We start from the raw sequence: 22,761 nt of genomic DNA, 5'->3' as shown, positions 1-22,761 counted from the left end.
AGGGTTTATTTCTGAAATGTATGCATTATTACAGGAAAAGATGACTAAGGTTGATGTATACAAAATAAAGGACAAATGGGAGAAGGATTTATCTATAACATTATCTTTGTGTGTTGATAGTGTTACGAAATTAATTAATCTGAGATATAGTTTGGTTAATTATAATTTTTTTTATACCAGTTGTATTTAACTCCTGAGAAGTTGAAAAAATATGGTTTTCGTTCTTCGGATTTATGTTTTTGATGTGGAGAACAGACAGGAACTTCCTTACATTCAGTATGGGCATGTACAAAAGTTAGACCTTTTTGGGCAAAAATTATTAAGTTTTTGAAGATTTATTTAATATGGATTTGCAACTTGATCCGCTAGTGTGTTTAATGGGTTATACAAATACATTAATGACAGGTTTGCGATTGGATAAATCACAAAATGCATTAAAACAATTAGGACTGGCGGTAGCCAGAAAATGTATAGCTGTTACATGGAAGAATGATGTTGAATTGAATATACAATGATGGCACAATGAATTACAATCATGTCTTTATTTAGAGAAGATAACTTATAATTTGTGAAATAATGATCCTTTTTTTGTTAAAATGTGGACTTTATATTTGAAATGTATTGGTTTGGAAAGTAAAAGTTTTTTTTTCAATGTACAATGTTGGCACACCAAGCAGCAACTGTTAAATACCGATATTATTATTTTTTGCTCCGAAATGGGGGGTGGGTTGTGGGAGGTGGGGTAGATGTGGGGGGAGTAGGGATTTCGCTTTTTTAAAAGTTTTGTTTGTTTTTTTTTAAATGTATTTTGCAAAACTTAAAAATAAATTTAAAAAAATAATTTGCCCTCATTAATTTTCTTGATAACCTTTTCAAAAAAAATTATAAAAATTGTGAAGCTCATCTTCCCACATAAAACAAAACAGACTATCCCTAATTAGTCCTTGCTTTTCTAAATGCATATGGACCCTGTCCCTCAGCACCATCTCCAGTATCTTATCTATTACTAACATTAATCATATCAGCATGTCGTTCCCTGGCCTGTCCTTGCGACTTTTTTTTAAATAAAGGCACAACATTAGCGACCCTCCAATCTTCCTCTACCTTAACCTTGCCTGCTGATGACGCAACATCTCTTCCAGCCTCTTCTTCTCTAACTTCCCATAATATTCTGGGATACGTTTCATCAGGCCCCAGGAATTTATCTATCTTTATGCATTCTAAAATGTATAGCATGAGGACAAAATTGTAGCTGAATTTATAAGCAAGTAAAGTCAGATACTATTTCTTTAAATCTGTGCTTTTCTTTTACATGAGCTTCTAACTTCTCTTTCCAGTAATACATGATTATTAGTTCCAATTTGTTGAAAAAAAATACCTTCAACGTTGTGCCTGGAAAATGTGATGTCAGCAGATCTGTGAGCACCATTAAGGTGGTTGATTTTTGATTGAGGACTACTTTAACCGAATAAAACTCACCAAACCTATGTGATAAAGAAAGGAGTTAATTTTCTTAATTCTTATGACATAAACTTGAAGTAATTTGCAAATATTCATTTAGAAATAATTACAAAATTACCAGAAAATAATTCTAAAAACCTAAAATAGAACAACATTTCACATTAAAATTGAATTCATTTTTCTTCTTTTTTTCTTTGGCTTGGCTTCGCGGATGAAGATTTATGGAGGGGTATGTCCACGTCTGCTGTAGGCTCGTTGGTGACTGACAAGTCCGATGCGGGACAGGCAGACATGGTTGCAGCGGTTGCAAGGGAAAATTGGTTGGTTGGGGTAGGGTGTTTGGTTTTTCCTTCTTTGTCTTTTGTCAGTGAGGTGGGCTCTGCGGTCTTCTTCAAAGGAGGTTGCTGCCCGCCGAACTGTGAGGCGGCAAGATGCATGGTTGGAGGCGATATCAGCCCACTGGCGGTGATCAATGTGGCAGACACTGTCCAGATCAGCCATTCTCCATATGTGCCCTACAGCTCCTATCCCCCACCCTAACCCCTCCCCATCCCCACCGGGGAATCACAGCACATTTAAGTAAAAGTCTTGCTTTCTTTTTACCTCACATAACAATGTTTTGTGTTTTATGTATTTGGTAGGAGAGATGTACGGAAGGGGTCCCATAACTCTGAACAGAATCTTAAGTGAGCCAATGGCAAAAAAGATTGAGATTAGCTGGTCTAGAGATTCATCCTTGGATAGTAGAACTAAATGTGCTCTATAATCAAATCAATGTGAACTCTCCCTCCCCGATTCATTCCTCAAATTTCAATGGAATAAACTTTGGAGGAAAACGTCAATGTTCTTGTATGACCATAATGTTTGTCTACTATCCTGTTCAGGGATAGACCAATTGTCTATGCATCTGGGCTCACTTGTTAATATCAATAATCAATAATATAGATATATATATCTCTATATAAAGGATACCCTTTCTCAGTGTCAGAATTAGACCAGAAGATTCGAATTAGCCTATTTAGCCCATTGAGTGTACTCTGCCATTCAATTCATAGCTGATGTATTTTTCCCCTCAAACCCATCAGACATATCTTCTCCTCTCTCTGCTTTCCTCACTCTCTTACACCTCCTCCTTCACCATAACTCAGGCACTAAGCAGTCCTTTCAAGTGAAGCAACACTTCACGTGTGAATCTGTAGGAGTCATTGACTGAATTTGGTGCTCCCGATGTGGCATCCTCTACATTGGGGAGACAGGATGCAGTCTGGGAGATCATTTTGATCTTTTGATCTGTCTACTGTAATAATGGGGACCTACCCATTGACCAAACATCTTAATTCCAAACACCATTGCCACACCGACATGAGTGCCCATTGCCTCATGTACTGCTAAACTGAGGCTACCTGCACATTGAAAAATCAACACCTTCTATTCAGCCTTGACACTCATTAACCAGAGGACATCAATATTGACCTCCAATTTCCATTATTCCCCCTCTCCCAGTCTTCCTCTATTTTCTTTTCTCCAGTTTCCCATCCCCTTCTCTTCCTTCTATCAGAGAGCTATCCTTGACTGTCTCCCCTATCACTTCTCAGCTTCTACCTTCCCACCTATTAGCTCATACCTGTTAGCCTCTGCCCCTCTCCCTTCCTCTTCACCTTTCTCCCTTTACTTCTCTCCTCTCTCCATCTTTTTATTCAGCCTTCTACATGATTTTCTTGATTCCCGATGAAGGACTCAGGCCTAAAATGTTGATTGCCTTTTACTTCATATGCATGGTTTTTAGACTGCCATGTCAGGAAAATAGCAGGAAAAATTAACATAATTATTCCTCATGTGGTCATTCACACTGGGCGCCTTTCTAGACTGCAACTACCTGAATGCAATAGTCCCAGTGGTTGTACGTCCAATAGAGTAGATGACTGTCAACAAATTTTTCTGGTATGATTTACACTGCAGACTTCTTCCAAAAGGTTGCAGTACAGGAATTGACTCAAAATACCTGCATATTCTTTTTTAGACTGCACATGTTGCAGCAAAATTCCTTGATTGTGCCGTTACATGCTGCGATCTAAAAACTGTAATGGATGCTCTGTGACCTGCTGAGTTTCTCTAGTACTCTTGGGTATTGGTATAAAATCTGCAGATTTTCTTGCTTAATCTCAACCAATCAACTTTGACCAGCTCCTCTTCCTTGCCTCCATAGTTAACTTAATTGTAGCACTGACACACCCGATTTTAGCTTCTCCCTCTCAAACTGCAGAGCAAATTCTATCATATTGTGATTACTGCTTCCTTACCTTAAGCTCCCAAATCAAATCCAGTTCATTGCACACCCCAAATGCAGAATTGCGTTTTCCCTAGTGGGCTTGACCACAAACTGGTCTTAAAAAGCCATCTCATAAGTACAGTTTGGAACCTGGATTTTGTGGCAACCTGATTTCCCAAGTATAACTGCATACTGAAGACTCCCATAATCTCCTTAACTTTGCCTCTTTTCATGTCTTCTCTCGCTTTGTTGTAATTTGTCGCCTATATCATGGCTACTATTAAAGGGCCTGTATACAACTCTTTTTACCCTTGCAGTTTCTCATCTCTACCCACAACGATTCTACATCTTCTTATCCTTCATCCCAACTTCTTAAGGATTTGATTTATTTTTTTAAACCAACAGAGCGACTCCATCCTCTCTGCCCATCTACATATCTTTTCAAGGGGATATGTATCCTTAGATGTTTAGCTCCCAGGTGTAATCTTCCTTCAGTCACAACTCTGTTCACCCACCTATTTCTAACTTTGCTTTCAGCTCATCTGCCTTGTTTCATATACTGCATGCATTTATATACACCTTCAGTCCTGTATTCAATGCCTATCGTCTCACGTTTATCTCCATGTTACCCGAGGTTAAATTGTTTTCCCTTTCTAAACTTTCTGTCCTATATTTTATTTTGGAGGTTTTAATAACCTCTCCAGTGCTCTCATTCCCTTAAGCTTTTTCCAATTTATTGAACCCTCCCTATTTAGTTTAAAGCCCCATTTGGTCCTAGGTGAAGCCAACACTTACTTTAAAATCTATACTCTTACTGTTGATCAATTGGTCAAAATTCGCAGTCTTTAAATTTAAATTTTGTTTATCATCTTCCCTGAGGATTCAACAGCAAAATTATGCATGAGTAATTGAAGAAATAGGTGCATGGAAAGGAACCTGCAACTTTTAGGAGGGACTCCATGTATTTCTTTTGAGTGAATGTGTCAATCTGGTAAGAAAATGATCTTCAGTTTATATTTGTCATGTAATAGCCACAGTTAGACATTTACTGCACAACAAAAGGATTGGGGTATGCTGTACTTGATTGCAGTTTAGGAAAATATGGTTCCTTATAAGATGTTGGACATACCTGTTTCGAATGTGCTTGGGAGAGCCAATACATCTGAATTTCCCATTGACCATAATGGCCAGTCTGGAGCACAATGCTTCGCATTCCTCCATGCTGAGCAAAGAGAAAAAGGGTTGGGATGAAAAAAAATCAGTGCACACAATAAAACATGAAAGCAAAGTATTTGATTTTAACTTGTGTTTTTATGCATTTTATCTACAAGCATACTTCATAATCTCAGCTATATGTTTTAGAAAATCTAATTAAACTCTTCAGATCATTACACATCAATAGTATTAAACCAATGCTAACAAGACAGTTATGATATTTTATATATCAGTAAGTGAGATAACCCTTAAGTATTTAACAGACCAATATTATCTCAGTAATTAGCCTCGAGGGGAAATTCAAATCAGTGACGGTTCACTACTAAAGCAATCAGTACATTATAACTCACTACAAGTACTTTTACAGATCGTTAATCTAATGTCTTTTGGTCTGACAACACTATGTAAACAAATTTATATAACAATATAGAGTGAATATAATCTAATTTAAATTTATAAAATATAGCTTAGATTTTACAACCTAGCTAATAAAAAGTGGCAACTTCATGACATTGATAAAATAATCTTCAAAGGAAAGTTTGTTGTGATAAAATCTGCTTTGTTGATTAACTCAACCATGGGTTTATGGTTAACTAAAAAAAAGTTAAGCTATAAATAATAACGTTTGAATATATTTGGATTGTCTGGAATGGTATTATTTCATCACATATTTCAAGCAATTGTCAAAATGGTTATCTGGTGTATTGCAGCTGACGATAATTTAAAAAAACTTTTTAAAGACTGAATTGTTTCAAAAACTTCAAAGAACCAATAATGCTTTGACTGATTCAATACTAATTGTGACAACATTTTAATAACTGAGAGAATAATTTTGCAGAGAAAGGGGAGGAAATGGAACAGTGGTATGATCACAGGATTAATAATCTAAATATCCAGAGTAAAGATGTAGGATCCTGGGTTAAAATCCCACCAAGGGCATTGGTAATAGGTTTAATTTAATTTAGAGGTCCAGCATAGTATAGACCCTTCTGGCCCATGAACCAGCGGTGCCCAATTAACCTATGAACTGAGTAAGTCTTTAGAATGTGGGAAGAAACCAGAGCACCCGGATGAAACCTACTCAGGGAGAATGTAGAAACTCTTTCTGAGAGTACCAGATTCGAAATAGTGCTGTGCTAACCACTAGACTAACTCTGAAACTCAATATTTAAAATTCATGAAAACCATAGTTAATTGTTGTAAAGACCATCAGAAACCATCCCTTTGTGATCTGGTCTTCACTTGACTTCAGACCTTCAGCAATATGGTTAATTCTTAATTGCTGTCCTTTGAATGCAAGCCATTAAATTGTAATGCATCACTAGAAAGAAATAAAACCAACCACTGCACCGGAAATGACGACTGCCTTGTTGACTGTGCCAATTTCTCCCCATCAACATCTGGGGCTTGCTCCAAAATCGAGAGCTATCTCATAGACTTATCAAGCATCAGCCTCACATGGTCCCACTCACAGAATCATATCTTACAGTCAAGATGCCGCACACCACCACCTCCATCTTGTTTATCCACCTAAAAGACAGAGCCAGCAGAGATGGTGAAAGGCAGTTGTCAACATTGGCTCTGGATCCCATGAAATATCATGGGATGAGGTCAAACCGGGCAAGAAAATCTACTGATAACTCACCTCCTAACTCCCAGAGCCTGTCCACAATCTATAAGGCTCATCAGGAGTGTGATAACATGCTTGCATGGAGGAATGCAGCTTCAACAAGAAATTCAACATCATACAGGACATTGCAGCCCATTTGATTGACACCCCATCTACAACTATTCATTCACTCCACCAACAAACTCAGCAGCAACAGTCTGTACCATCCACTGATGCACTATTCCAACTCCCCAGGACTCCTTTCTAAAGCCCCTTCCAAATCCATGATCTCTAAGTTAGAAGAGCAAGAGCGGCAAACCCATGAGGGACTTGGAAATATATCGGCGCTCCTTCACCATTGCTGGGTCAAATTCCTGGACAAACAGCATTGTGGGTATATTCACAGCTTAACGGCTGCAGCACTTCTAGAAGGTGGCTCATTACCACCTTCTCAAGGGTAATTGGGAATGAGCCTAGTTCAGCCTATGAAGCCCACATCCCTTCAATGAATAAAAACAAAGGCAGGAATGAATAGTGGTGGATTGGCTGGAGCTTCTAAGAGAATAACTGAAGCTTTAACAAATTGATAGGAGGTAATAGAATTGGAAATAGAGTGCTGTTAAGTTAAAGACCAAGCTTCTTGATCCTTAAAAGCTTAGGGCCTTGGGTCTTCAATAATTTCAATGCAGATGACGAAGACTGAAAAAATATTAGTGAATTGTGAAGGGCTATAGGAAAATACAGAAATATCCAAAGGTTCTTTTTATTGTCACATAATAATATCTGGTACTAAATGGTGAACAATGAGTCTCACAACTTAAAGGGAGATCAAGACAGGGAGAGATAATGTAGATGAGGCATAGAAGGAAAATTGAGAAATCCTGGAGGACGATTGGTAGGGAACAATGTAGGAGTAGAAAAGGAATGCGCCAATTCTCTGGTTACAATAATGGACAAGAATAGATCTGGCAGAGAGTAGTTCCATTCATGAGTACAATGGTGGGGATGCAGTGAAAGAGAAAGCTATCGTCAATCAGTTTAAAAATGATAAACAGAAGGGTAAACAAGAGAGACTGCAGATACTGCAAAACTGGAGCAACACACAGTTGCTGGAGGAACTCTCAAGACAGGCAGTATCCATGGAAGGCAAAGTTCCAAGCCAAAACCATTCATCCCTTTAGACAGAATATTTTACATTTGTCGGTTATGTAGGATACAACTCATGAGTTTAATTAGTAAATGTCATCTCAGAACTGTGACAGGGGCAGAAACCAGAACAGACAATTTCAACCATTATCCTAGAAATTCTAAAATGAATCACAATACTTTAACAAGTTGTGTGACTGAATTTTATACTGCATAGCTTATAACATTCTCTCCTATTCCTTTGTACATTTGAGGTAAACATATAACGCTTCTACGTATATGTAACAATATCATTTCCTTGTAACTTTGATCTTGTTTACTGGTTTGCCCACTGAAGTTCAAAGATTATGAAACCACTGTACAGGGCATTGTGCATAGTATGTTCAAAACAAAGTGCCATGAATTTTGCAATAAGTTCAACAAGCGAGCATTCCCCCGGGCAAAGAATTATTAGTTATGGAATATCAATAAATCGACATTTATTTGGAAAGCTGGCTCCTTGCCATGTCAAACCCTACTACACTAAAACAAATAAATACAGATCCTGGTCCCATAATTGTGATGTTTGCATTATGTGCTGAAAGTCAAATTTGCATACCTGTGTGATGTCAAGACAGCTGAACATCCAGCCTCTACTTCACTGAGAATTGTTTTCCAGAGAAAACGTTTGGATTCAGGATCCATTCCCGAGCTTGGCTCATCCTACATATAAAAAAACACTCAAAAGTATCAGCCTCAAATTGCTTGTATCCTTCAGATCACACAATGACATTGAGGAGAATGAGTTATAGAGTATATATGCAGGCCTTTCAAGCCACAACATCTATGCTGACTATATCATCTTATGAATTATCTATTTAAATGTCTGACCAAATGTCTCTTCAATGTAGTGATCATTATCTGATTCCATTGTCTTCTTTCCAGGGTGTTACAGCTATTAACTACTCAGAGTAAAGAAGCAACATACTTTTTAAAACTCCTTTCTCTCACCTTAAACCTGTCCTCTTGTTTTTGATATCCCTACCATGGAAAAACAATTTTCACTTCCTTCCCAATCTCTGCCTCACAAGACTTGTATCAGATGCCCACTCAGCATCCTTTGCTGCAAGGAAAACAAACCCAGCTTTTCCAATCTCTCCCCATAACTAGACTTCAAATGTTGTTTTATTTGTTTATTCATTTGAAAATGAATTTTATCAACTATTTGTAGAACATTGAAGCACAATTTTAATCCTATGTTTTAATCTGTTCATTGCACATGCAATATAAAACCTAAATTGATTTTGCAGCCTCTGTGCAATTGATCTTATTGTTCACACACCTATGTCAATTAAACATTTAATCCTTATTCCATCAGTGTACTTGAAACTTACAGAAGAGCTAACCCACTAATGCAAGATCAGTTCTTTAAAATAGTGCAAAAGTCGACTAAGAGCAAAAAGTATTTGGTATATTGGAAATCTCACCAGTAAAAGAACTTCAGGTCTGCCCATCAATGCCAATGCGGTTGATAGCTTTCTTTTCGTCCCACCGCTGTATGTTTTCACTACTTCATTAACATGGGATGCCAGATGCAGCCGATGAGCAAGATCATAAATATTCTACAAACGGCAAAAAGTTGTTAAAAATTTTGTTCTTATCAGAATTCAGACAAATATATCTAAAAACATGTAAATGAACTGAAACAAAGCATAGTCAGGGCTAAACTAGACAGAAGAGCAACTTTACTTTTTGTACCTGAAAACATCATTGGAACCAACAAACCAAAACCAGCTTTTTTATTGACAGTCCCTCCTTCATCATGTTAATTCTGACCTGTTCTCAGGGCAAGGGGACACCTTGAAATTCTGAGACCAACTTAAGTTTTCTGCCAATAATGCATCATGACTTTTGCCTCTTCGTCATTTAAATTAATCTCTACTGATATTAAAGGTTTCAGAAATTACACTTGAAACCCAAATTGTTTTTCCAGACAAGTACAAATGCTGGAAGGATTTCTCAAGCATTTTTATCTCTCATTGTCTCTGCCCCATGGAAAAGTAGAAGTACTGTATTATAATTGATTATCTGGCTAAAAGAAAAATATTCTGCTGGAGATTTGTATCTGAATGTAATCAATACTGTGGTAAACAGGTAGAACCAAAATATATTGGATAATTCTTAATGCAATAATAATGCATATAATAGAACTGGCCCAAAATTAGTCATCATTTTCTGTACAGCTGTGAAAATGTGGAAGTGCCATTGTCTAATTTTTTAATACAAAAAATGGAAGAAAATGCATGGAACACATCTGCAGACCAGAAATGGCAATGGGAGAGACTTCTTGTACCAATGCCAGGGCTAATATCATAATGAACCTATATGTTGCAACAGAAGTCCTGTGGTGGTTTTATTGCCACTACAACCAATGCTGCTGGCTTCCCCTGTGGCTATACCAGGTGTTCAAAGATGTTATGCAATCCTCTGCTCTCAGGCTAGGAAATCTGATCTTGATTTTAGATAAATGGAACACATTAATTCCTGGGATAAAGTTCAATGAAGATCACCCAAACAGCCTTACTAGACTGTAAATCTTTGTGCGTGGTTTAGAATCTTGCTTTTGTCTAGATAACATCTCGACTACACCGATAAAGCTCAAGTCCTGGAACCACTGGAAGGAAAAGAGAAGGTTAGGACTGAGAGTTGAGAAGGATTAAATTGATGTGGAGTAGGTTTAGATAGGCTATCATACCATCATGGGCTGAAAGGACTGTTTTGTGCTGTACTATTCTATGTTCAAACTGAATGGCACAGGAGTGGGTGGACAACAATTTCAGGGTGATGGAAGATTTGCTGGCTATATGTGCATCCTCAGGAGGACAAAGCAGTGTTCAAGCAAAACAAAGCCTCTGAAAAAAAAATCACAAAAGGTAGGAGCAAAAGTAGCCCTTTTATTCTTTCAGACTCGTCCATTTCAAAATGGCAGTACCATTTCCCAAATACTGTGACCATAACTCTTGAATACCTTAATATGTACAGATATAATCAGATATAATCTGAGTTTTAGTTTTTTTTTAAATTAAACTTAATTAACTTTAATTCTTAACTAAAAATTCTTTAAGTAACAACCATCCAAGTTAGAAAATTCCAAAGACGCACTGTCGTCAGTATGAAGAAATTTCACCTCAACATTCTATTCCTTATTTTGGTCCCTGACTGTCAGTCAGGATGGACAGAGGGTTGAGGTGGAGGTAAACTATTCCCACATCTGTCCTTACAAGAATTCTGGAAGTTTTAATGAGGTATTCTTTCTTACTTCTCAAATCTAGAGAATGCAGTCCCACTTCACTTAATCCATCCTCATACTGCAAACTCGCCATTACTGGAACCTAATGGTGAACCTTCACTACACTCCTCTGTAGCAAGAATGGTTCTTTGGGAAGATGACTAAAACCATATACAACAGTCCAGGAGCAACTTTGCCTCGGTTCTATACAATTACAACAAGACTTCAAGTTTTCTGCATTCAATCCTTCTGTAATAAAGGTTTCCATAATATTTTCCCTCTTAATTGCCTGCTCCAGCTGCATGTTGACATTCAGAAATATTGTACTTTAGCACTATCCAATCTCTCACTATTTTAAAAATATTCCATTTATCTATTATGTGCACCAAAGTGTGTCCTTACATCATTCACATTGTATCCTATCTGCATGTTTAAGACCACTAATTTAGCTTACAATATCCCCTTAATCTCTTTACAACTTCTCCATATTCACAATTAGTATCATTAGTATCATCAATAAATTTGGAAATGTTGCATTTAGGTCGACAAGCCAAATCATTTATGTACATTGGGTGTTCTTAGAATATAATCACTGATCACATTTGTCAAATCTTGCTAACCTGAACGAGATCCTTTTATACACTTTCCTTTCTTTATGTCCATCAATTCTCAATCTGTGTATATTTAAGAACACCCCCATAGTGTGCGCTCCAACCTAGTTGCACAACCTCCTGCATTGGATCTTAATGTATACTTTCAGAAAATCCAGTTACCAGATCCACCAATTTCCTATTCTAATAGTCAGATCCTCAAAGAGTTCTAGAGATTAGTAACGCATGCTTTTCTTTTCACAAATCCATTGGTTCTTAATCCTATTATTCCTTACAAGTATTCTGTTCTTCCTTGTTAAAACAATGTAAAACTATGAGATTTTAATTCCATTGAAAAAACCCATGTAATGTGCGCTTCTCCATGTGATCACTCACTTCCTTTCTCCTGTCCTCAGAAACCAGTACAGGTGCCTAACCTTTTATCTGGTATTCCGAAAAACAGCAATCTCCAAAAACTGACACCTTCTCAGTAGATAACATCTGCTCATCAAAGATGGAGTTTAGCATCAAACAAAACCCAATACAATCCTCGCTCAACTCCCATATTCCACATTGCTAATTAGTGGTATCATTACTTTATAAGTACCCCACCCGTCGAGCAAGACCTTCACTCAACTCACTTACGGGAATATCCCGTAACGTTCCACTATTTTATAAGCACCTCCAAATTGCCATATACTGACACCCATCTAGCATCGGGCGCTTTCAGTTGGCCTGGCGTCAACTCATTGTGGGATCAATGGCCATGGTCGCTACCCATAACCCCCATGCAGTTCAAAACTGCTGTACTAATGCAAGCACAGGGAAACCAAGAAGGGGGCTATTTCCCTGGCACAGTTGTGGGGGTGGGGGGGAGGAAGAGAGAGAATGCAGTGCGACGCGAGCAGGAGGCAGGTGGGCAAGAGACAGCAGTGTGACTTGGGTGGGCAAGCGAGTGTTGGGGGGGTTAGAGATGCCAGTGTGACTCTGGCGGGCAGTCTTAAAGGGACTGCCATTTTAAAATGACTCAAAATCCGGAAGATTCTGAACAACGGCAGGTGTATGGACCCGACTAACCCAGATAAAATGCTAGGCATCTGTATTGGGAACAGCCAAAATGGAGTAGATGACTTCCGACTCAATGACTGACTATAATTTCAGACCCCATTCATTTCTTCCTTTTTATATCCTTTCCAGACATGAGAAGTGAAATTAAACTGGCATGAATCTGTCCAGCCTGCCAGCAAGAAAGTGGCTGATGGCTGCTGCAAATGGGTTAAATTAACATTATTTGAAAAATGCCCACACCAGGAAGAAACTTGTTAATTTTACCATTATTTTTATGATAGCCCTCTCTTTCAATAACTCCACCATCACTTTTGTCGCCCAGTCTCTCCTGTTAACCACGTAGCTGAAGCTGCTGTAGAAATGCTCGAGACAAATCCATGACTACTCCGTGTTTCCATTTGCTATCTTTATCTATTGGTAGGGGAACTGGGCTAGTGGTGCCTCTTTGTGTGCCTTTATGGCAAACAAAAGTTGACAAACTTTGTGTATTAATTACATAACAATAAAGGAATCTTTACCACCCTATCACAAATCTTCCCTTTGCTCACACCAGTTCTGCATCCTTTCTTTGCTACTTAAGACTTGTTTAATTTCTAATTAATCCCATTCCTGATGAAAAGCCATCTGTAAGAAATGATAACTTCATTTCTCTCCCCACAGGTGCTTACTGAGTACTTCCAGCATTTTCTGTTTTACTTTAGGAGGATGTACATGCTCATTTCTGGCACTTCCACATTCTTATTTTGAAGTGAATAAACATAATCCATTCACAGAATGTAAAGCAAGGAATGATAAGCAGCACCAAAACAAGCATAATATCCAAAATGGGCAACATTTATTGTGACTTACTTTCTTGATCATCCTTTCAGGTATGCCACGGATTCTAGCATAGTAGTACAGGTGCTCCCAGCCGGTCAAGAGATCATCCAATGCATCTTGCTGGGGGCAGTAGCCAAGCAGAGTCCCATCAATTCTGCTGCACACATCTTGTGCAGACCTAGTTTATAAATCAGAGGGAGAAAAGGAAGATATAGAGGGAAATGAAGGGAGAGGAGTTCAACCAGTGGATGATTCCTTTGCATATGTTAAACACTAGTGATCAAAGACAAAATTCTTCTCCACTGTTACTATTTATATTGCAGAATTAAAACAATGGGAAATGGCCACAATAAATTAAATTTCATACAAGAATTCCATAATAGGAATTTTTAAAAGGTTATCAATGAGCAAATCAAATACATCTCGAAAGTCCTAAATAATTCAGCCCAGCTGCCAATGTCATTTTAAAGTATGCCTTGGGAACAAGATTGGCAACTAAATTGGAACAGTCCTTGGTACAATGCATTCAAATTTTTATTTATGTCAGTAAATGCACATCCAAGTACCAGATGTCAATGCTATCCCTATTTTATTAAGCAAAACAGATCAGTAATTAGACCTTTTTCTTTAACAGTGCCTTAAGATCAAGGGTGATTTGTTCCCACTCTGTTTTTGTGGATTCTGATATGAATAATGATGTCCACAGATGGGACAGATTCTGGCTGAAGAGATAAATGGGTGGAGAGTTTGGTGGTGGTGGACTTCTTCAGACTTATGCATGGGCTTATAGTTCACAACCCAATCCCATTCCTCCTCCTTCTTCACTTCAGCAGTCATAGGTCCGTACTTCCTTGCAGTTAATGGGTAGATCACTTCTTCGTGGAAACTTTGAGAATATGCTTGAGCCTTTATCTCTTTCTGTTTAATAAACTCCTTCCACAACAGAGCACAGAACACAGAATTTGTTTCAAGTGACTGGTATCAGGCATGTAAACCACTCACTGGCCCCATGTTAAGAATTGAGAGTTGTTCCTTGAGAGAACACTAACCTTTATTCATTTATACCCCCAGTAAATTTGGAGAAATTGGTAGAAACAGCACTGGTAATTTGTTATGAGATACCTCTTGATTGTCAAGGTATCAAAGCATACAGGAGGGAAGGGGTCACTGCTGCACCTGGCAGACCATGAATTTTGTACCAAGTTTCTGGTCTTAATCTTCAAAGTCCATTTTAATCAATTGACCAAAGGCTGTGATGACATATTGAAGGTGGTGTCGAATTTTATCTCCAATACCGGCATTAACTGAGAGGTGACCTTGAGCAATGGGATGTGCTCCATGTTTTTTCAAACTTGAAGTAAAACTCCTCTTCATCCTTGCCTAAATTTTCAGGGTTGGGGTTTATGCTGAGATGACTGTTACAGCCCCGCGCGTTAAAATCACCTGAAGGTATTCACTAATTCTGCAGGGAGATTAGCTGAGAAGGCAGATCAGTGCATTCATTTTAGCAAAGCTCATCCTGTGGTCCTCTGTCAGTTTGCCCTTCTAAAAGTAGACACATCCTCAGTTTTGTTCTATAAATTGATCGTGACTCATTCTGTGTGGCACAATAAACATCAATGCTTTAGAGTTCCTGATCTATGATTGTGGAATGGTGCTGCAATAGTCTATGCCACTTTATTGTGATATTTCTTTTATTGTAATAAAGAAACTTGGGTTCATTTAAAATAACTATTCTTTGGCTTGGCTTCGCGGACGAAGATTTATGGAGGGGGTAAAAAGTCCACGTCAGCTGCAGGCTCGTTTGTGGCTGACAAGTCCGATGCGGGACAGGCAGACTCGGTTGCAGGGGAAAATTGGTGGGTTGGGGTTGGGTGTTGGGTTTTTCCTCCTTTGTCTTTTGTCAGTGAGGTGGGCTCTGCGGTCTTCTTCAAAGGAGGTTGCTGCCCGCCGAACTGTGAGGCGCCAAGATGCACGGTTTGAGGCGATATCAGCCCACTGGCGGTGGTCAATGTGGCAGGCACCAAGAGATTTCTTTAGGCAGTCCTTGTACCTTTTCTTTGGTGCACCTCTGTCACGGTGGCCAGTGGAGAGCTCGCCATATAACACGATCTTGGGAAGGCGATGGTCCTCCATTCTGGAGACGTGACCTATACTTTATTAGCTAAAGAACATAACCATGTGGAGGCATCCATCTTGAATCTCCTTAATGGGAACAAACTAGTCTCGCCCTCCCCCAGTGGTCAGGAGGATCACTAGCACTCTATCACTATAATTACAGATCCAAAGACTTCATAGCATGGAGCCTATGCATGATTTCTATTTAAAAGGAATGGCCATCAAAGCCTGTTACTGAGTACTGTTCCATCTGTTCTGCACCTGTGCTTGTATCTTTAACTTCAAATCCAAAAAAATAAACCTGACCACACCATCAATATTTCTGAATAGATGGTAAGTAATTGTAAATTTTTTAACTATCTATCACTTTGTCTCAATATGAAATGAAAAGTTTCACAAATTCTATTTGGTTAATGACCTTTGTAGATGGCAGAAAGGATATTTTCATCATAGAGGACAAGCAACCTGCTAATGAATTGTGTCATTCACTACATTAAGGCAAAATGGTTTAAAAAGATGAATATCTAGCAATAATGCAAATAAAATGTATAAAATTAAAAATTGTGGCACTTGTTTTGAAAAGTGCAAACAGAAGTTCTGCTCAAATTTCAGTGGAATATTTATAATATTAATAATCAATGAAGCCTAATTATAAACTCATACAGCAGAAATGGATCAGTAAATTAATAGACAATTATCACATAACTTTAAGGCATGAAGTTTACATCACATAATTACCCTTCAGAAGTCCTAATAGTTGCATGCCCTGAAGATGGTCCTGTTGCTCCTGTCAGCATCTTGAATGTGGTGGTTTTCCCAGCTCCATTCACACCAAGAAGACCAAAACACTACAAAATGCAATCATTGTTCAGAAACAAAAAACATGTATATTTCATCCTAAGTCAAATACTTCCCTAATGAATCTATCATTAAGTATGTCCAAGCACCAGATGATTGTCTTATCTTTTCATCTACAGTATCCAGAATAAAATTCCAAACATTTATATTTCCTCCTTTCTGAAATTGATTTTATTGCTGAGATATTAATAATCAGGCAAAGGCTAAAGGAACTAATCTCCATCGCCATTCAGGCCATGAAAAGTGCTTACAGCAGAGAAGTGGCAGAGGTCACCATTATCTTTCACTGCACAATGGAGATATTTTCCAAATGCACAGATGTCTAATAACTGCAGTTATCTAGATTTGTTTAGGAAAAAAAGATAAAACAAAAATCAGGTTTGCTACAGAGTCCAATGGTTTGCAGGCACAGCATGAATCTTTGAACAACCTCCACTCATGGTCAACATTTCCAGTCCAATTTACAGCATCCAGAGTCTTCACACTTTCCATTACTCTACTGCTAACGATTAATGTACACTCCTGGTTTTATGCACACCTCTGGAACCATGCACACTCCTGTTACCATGTAATAATTATTTTATTGAAATAAAGAAACTTGGGTTCTTTTAAAACAACAACACTTTATTAGCTATAGAATTCATGACCGTGTGGAGGCATCGATCTTGAATCCAACCGAAGCTGCTACAAACTAATCTCCGTCTCCCTCTAGTGATCAGGAGGAACACCAGCATTCTATAATTACAGATCTTGACGTGCTTATGCTGCTAGCCATGAATATGTATACCACTCTTTGTACACGACTTTATGATAAGCAGATAGATGCAGAATTCATGCAAGCAATGTGTTCATGTAATTAGAAATACATTGGAGGAGAAATTGAAGAGAAGCAGATATATGTTTAAGGCAGAAAGGAATGTGGACCTTAGACATTTAGATGGAGCCATTTAGTTCTTGTGAGTCAATTTACGCAGGTTTTGGATTCAAAGATGGGGAGCAGAGAGAGACCACATGGGCCCGTGTTCTGGTCTAATGTCTTCAACAATTTTGTTGAAGATGAGTGGTGGAGTCATTTTCGTATGTCTCGGGACACTTTTGACTTTGTATTGGAATTCGTTGAGCCATAACTGAAGCACAAGACAACAAACTGGCGACAGCCTCTGGAACCTCAGCTTAGACTCGCTGTTGCTATGTGGTGGTACGCTACCCCATGTGAATATTGATCCATGTTGTATTTTTGGTGTCGGTTACATGTGACAAAATGTCGGTTACATGTGCCACTGTGTGTGTGTGTTGATATGCCAAGTTACTGGAGCATTGAAGAGGGCCCTATTTAAACATTTTGTTGACCTGCCAAGTGATGCGTCTTCAGAAGACAATGGATGGATTTGTAGAATGGGATATCCAAAATGTACTGGTGTCAATAATGGCACATATTCCCATCAGATCCCTCCCTGAGGACGCACTAGCCTACTACAATTGGAAAAGGTGGCACTCTATTGTTCTTCAAGCTGTTGTGGGCCAAAACTACTGGTAAGAATCATGGCCTGAGTTACAATTATTTGCCATTATCAATGAATATGTTTCATATGTTGATCTAAACACAGACTTTTTGTTGTTCCAGCTTCACAGATACATATGTGGGTTGTCCTGGTCACATGCATGATGCTTGGGTTTTAGCTACTACAAAAAGGCTGAAGATCAAAGCGGATACCTCTTCCCATGTGAAGCAAGTTAACATACCCTACTACACAGTAATGTATATGGGGATCAATCAATCAATTGTGGGTTTTTTTGTCACATGTAACCATATCGGATACAATGAGACTGAAATATATATTTTTATTAAACTAAAGGAATTGATGACTGACTCTACTTCAAATGAAACTTTTGAGAAGCTGAAGGGTCATGTTCCATCTTGTTATTGTAAAACAGCCACTAGAAAACATCAGTGAACTGAACATTATTTCAGAGGTTGCATAAAGTACTTATACATCTACTTTGCTCTGACCACAGAAATCCAGAACTGTTAACAGAGTGGAAATCCCCCTGCATCTAATCAGAGACCCATCTTACCCCCTCAGGAAGTGGCTGATGAAGGGCTTCACTCACTACCATGCACTCGATCAACGGCAACAGAGCTTTAGCTACCATTTGAACTCAGCAAGGATGGTGGTAGAAAATGCTTTCGGACGTCTCAAAGGTCGTTGGAGGTGCCTGGCCAAACAACTTGATATTTGTTCTACTTTTGTATCAGATATTATTGTTGCCTGTTGCCTTCTACACAATATACGTGAAATCAACAAGGAACACTTCTTGACACAGTGGAACACTGAGCTATCCAATCTCCTTGAGGAGCCTGATCGAGTTGCTTCTCAGGGTGCAAAAGCACACAGTCACCAGGCTACCCGTGAGGCAATTATGTCCCTTCTGTAAGCAATTTAAGCAAATAACACTTCTAGTAAATGCATATTTCACATGTCAGATAATTGTAGTGAACAGGAAACATGCAAACAACAATAAAAAGGTTTAATTCAACTGTGTATAACTACAATTGTCCAAATATACAAAACACCAATAACTACATTGTAAAGTAGTAACTGTCACATCACTCCAGTAGCTGGAGAAAGAAGGTGATTGAAATGACTCGTATTCCTCATCTGTGTGTTGCATACTGTCATTCTGCTGCAGTGCCAAAGAAAAATACTGGCTATAGTTGCAGTACAGTGGGAGCAGGTGGTGTCATGCAGAAGATGACGAGTCCAATAATTTCCTGCATAAGTGATGCCTGGTTCTGTAGGTCACACTGGAAGTCCTTGAACATGTTGCCAAACCCATTCATTTCTTCAGACCGCTCACGTCTATCGGATTCCTGTGCTGTCATCTCCGCCTTCTGCACCTATCTCCTCAGCCGCTTCTTCTCATGGATCCTCCAATCGAAGACACTCCCTCTCCATGTCCTCATGGTCCAAAGCCAGTAATGTCTCCTTCATCTCCCTGGTTGCCACTGGGCTTTGATAGGCTTCTGTTTTCTTTGCCACGCTGGCATCTTGGAGAACAAAAGAACACAAGCGACATTAGCGAGACCACTCTTTATAGGCAAACACACTTTCAGAAACACATGACAAAAAAGGTTAATCATGAAGAGAATTAAATTTTTACCTGGTCCATTATGAGGTGCATATTGTTGGGCTCTGTATCCATGCTTTGAGGGACTCTGGCATCAGGACTGTTGGATGAGAAGGGAGACGCAGCTGGAACAGTTTCAGGGGAAAATAGATCCTTCATGTTGCTTAAAAGAGCAACCGGATTTGCCGAGTGAGTTGTGCCCCAGATGGAATAGCACAGATCAAAATATGGCCAGTCCAAATGCCCTCTATCACTCCTGCCACTGAGGCAATTTACCTGGTGGTATTATTTATGCAGGATTTTCAGATTGGTGATCTCCTGCAACTTGTCCCCAGCAAAGCTGTGCTCTCTAAGCTTTCGAGCAAGCCTTTCCAATAACAGGCCGTCCTTTACCATTCCTATTATGTAGCGTTTGATTGTATCCTCAGCACGAAGGTAAGGAGCTTGCAGATCTCTTTATTTCCCAACCCCCAAAATCGCAGACACTATGACTGTTGGATGCTGACTCCTGACTGTTGCTTTAACATTTTCAAATTTCACGCTGAGACATCACACACATTATGTGTCATCACAACTTCATATCCCTTACCCGAGTTGGTCACAGAATGCCAGATTCACCTTTTACGCAAATGGTGTTCCGGGGCTGACACTGTGCCTGCTGCCGGAAAAAAGCCAGGACTGGAATGATCCCACCATTCCGTGTCAGAGCTTTTTTGACAGCAGGCCGTAGCATTAAAAAATAAATGCAATTATGCCAGAAGGAAGCCGCTGAGTAAAAGTCTCTACTATTTCATCAATAAATGATGTCTGGCTAGTAGCGCTATCCTTGGACACAGTAATCTAAGTGAACTTCATTTGTTTAAATAAGGAAAAATATGTTAAAATATTCCTTTAAAATCCTTCTGTCACTAGATTAATATTATTGAATTTAATGAAAATAGCAAGAATATTGGTTACTTATGAACAAGTTAGCAAATTACAGTATTACTAACATTACACTACAGTGTTACTAACATTGTTACTAACATTACACTACAGTGTTACTAACAATACATTACTAACATTACACTACAGTGTTACTAACATTGTAACTAACAGTGTTACTAACATTACATTACTAACATTACACTACAGTGTTACTAACATTACACTACAACTTCAAATATCATAGTGCAAATTCCATAGCAAAGTTTCTAAAAGTAAGAAATCCTAAAGAAAAAAAAAATTTAAATGATGTATTTAGTAGCCAGTAATAGGTTGAGGTGAGAACAGGAATGAAAAATGACAATGTTATTGGCAATACACAAACATGCTGGAGAAACTTAGCAGGTCATCAGCATCCATAGGAAACAAAGTATAATCAATGATTTGGTCCTGAGCCTATCGCCAGTACGTATTATACTCAACCCCAGCATTTCCAGACTTTCTTGTTTCACAACAATATTACCTGAAACAAGATGATTTGAAAAATAACTTTTACATGTACCTCTCCTACAGGCACTCCCACGGTGATTCCTCTCACAGCTCGAACATTTTTATTTAGAACATGGTAACATTTCTTTAGGTTGTGAATCTGTAAAACATCAGTGTTTGCTTCTCCATTCAGAACACGTTGACGTTCACGTTTTACGTCTTCATCCTCATCATTGTCGTTTATACTATCCAGAGGATACCTGAATCTGAATCATTGAAATAAAACTAGTTCTATTTTTTTTCTTGGAGTATAAATAAAAATTCACAGAGTAGCTCAAATACCATTATTTGAAAAGTAACAGAAAACTGATTCAAAAATGCAACAGGGAAAACTAAAAGGTTCTACTTGGACAGAATTCAGTCCTATATAATGTCCTACATCATGCAAACCAACCTTCCTTCTATTGAATTTCACTTTATGCTGCCTTGGGACATATTAAAAGTTACAACCCACCTTCGTCAAATTCTCTCCTTCCCCCTCCCTTGGGACAGAAGATACACAAGACCGAAAATATGGACATCCAGAAACAAGGACAATTTCTTTCCTGCTGTTAAAAGTCTCTTGAATACAACTCTCATTGGTATAAGGTGATGCCTTGGATTGATTAACTGTATTTTTTCTCATGACTACATACCTGTACTTTTATCTTATGCCACACTTCACCCAAACTTTTGTGTTATTATAACATTATGTTTTTATTCATGCATTACATCTGTTTGGCTCCGAATCATGGGTCCTCTACCGGCACCACCTACGGCTCCTAGAACGCTTCCACCAGCGTTGTCTCCGCTCCATCCTCAACATCCATTGGAGCGCTTACATCCCTAACGTCGAAGTATTCGAGATGGCAGAGGTCGACAGCATCGAGTCCACGCTGCTGAAGATCCAGCTGCGCTGGATGGGTCACGTCTCCAGAATGGAGGACCATCGCCTTCCCAAGATCGTGTTATATGGCGAGCTCTCCACTGGCCACCGTGACAGAGGTGCACCAAAGAAAAGGTACAAGGATTGCCTAAAGAAATTTCTTGGTGCCTGCCACATTGACCACCGCCAGTGGGCTGATAATGCCTCAAACCGTGCATCTTGGCGCCTCACAGTTTGGCGGGCAGCAACCTCCTTTGAAGAAGACCGCAGAGCCCACCTCACTGACAAAAGGCAAAGGAGGAAAAACCCAACACCCAACCCCAACCAACCAATTTTCCCCTGCAACCGCTGCAATCATGTCTGCCTGTCCCGCATCGGACTTGTCAGCTACAAACGAGCCTGCAGCTGACGTGGACTTTTTACCCCCTCCATAAAACTTCGTCCGCGAAGCCAGGCCAAAGAAGACATCTGTTCTATATACAGGTTGACTTGCCTGAATGTATGCAAAACAAAACTTTTCATTATACCACACTTAACAATAAACAACTTAATTTTATTCTTAATGCAAGTATTCAGAATCTTGACCAATCTTGAACCTAGCCTTGAGGAAATTTTCAAATTTATCTCGTACTTTGCTGCCTGCTAAATAATACCTTTAGTCTCCAAATTTTAAAAATGCTACAGGATAAAGATGTAACCAAAATGGGTAAAAATGCTCATGAACATCAGTGCAGCCACATGTCAGAGATGAACAGCTCATTGAAGAATAGTTTGCAAATGAAAGCTTCTTCACTGACCAGCACTGGCAGTTCCAACATATGAACCCCTCCCTTCACCCACCTTCTGAAAGATTTTCAATATGCAAATCTTTAT

The 22,761-nt window shown here is 38.8% G+C and overlaps 1 protein-coding gene across 2 annotated transcripts in view; it reads right to left on the bottom strand.

The window, feature by feature from the left end:
- Nucleotides 1–22,761, bottom strand: part of LOC138749915 (ATP-binding cassette sub-family A member 13-like) — a 288,645-nt gene that overhangs the window by 5,154 nt on the left and 260,730 nt on the right. For both annotated transcript variants that reach the window (XM_069911960.1, XM_069911968.1), the window contains exons 53-59: nt 21,037–21,229; nt 16,302–16,411; nt 13,476–13,623; nt 9,167–9,301; nt 8,299–8,402; nt 4,860–4,952; nt 1,379–1,484 (exon numbers count right to left, since the gene is read on the bottom strand). In XM_069911960.1, the coding sequence (XP_069768061.1) occupies nt 1,379–1,484; nt 4,860–4,952; nt 8,299–8,402; nt 9,167–9,301; nt 13,476–13,623; nt 16,302–16,411; nt 21,037–21,229 (889 nt within the window). The remainder of the gene's footprint in view (nt 1–1,378; nt 1,485–4,859; nt 4,953–8,298; nt 8,403–9,166; nt 9,302–13,475; nt 13,624–16,301; nt 16,412–21,036; nt 21,230–22,761) is intronic.

Source organism: Narcine bancroftii, chromosome 1 (assembly GCF_036971445.1).
Source record: "Narcine bancroftii isolate sNarBan1 chromosome 1, sNarBan1.hap1, whole genome shotgun sequence".
In the NCBI taxonomy this organism is placed as follows: Eukaryota; Metazoa; Chordata; class Chondrichthyes; order Torpediniformes; family Narcinidae; genus Narcine; species Narcine bancroftii.
Note: the sequence above shows the minus strand (reverse complement) of the source record. Positions and strands in the feature narration are given on the sequence as shown.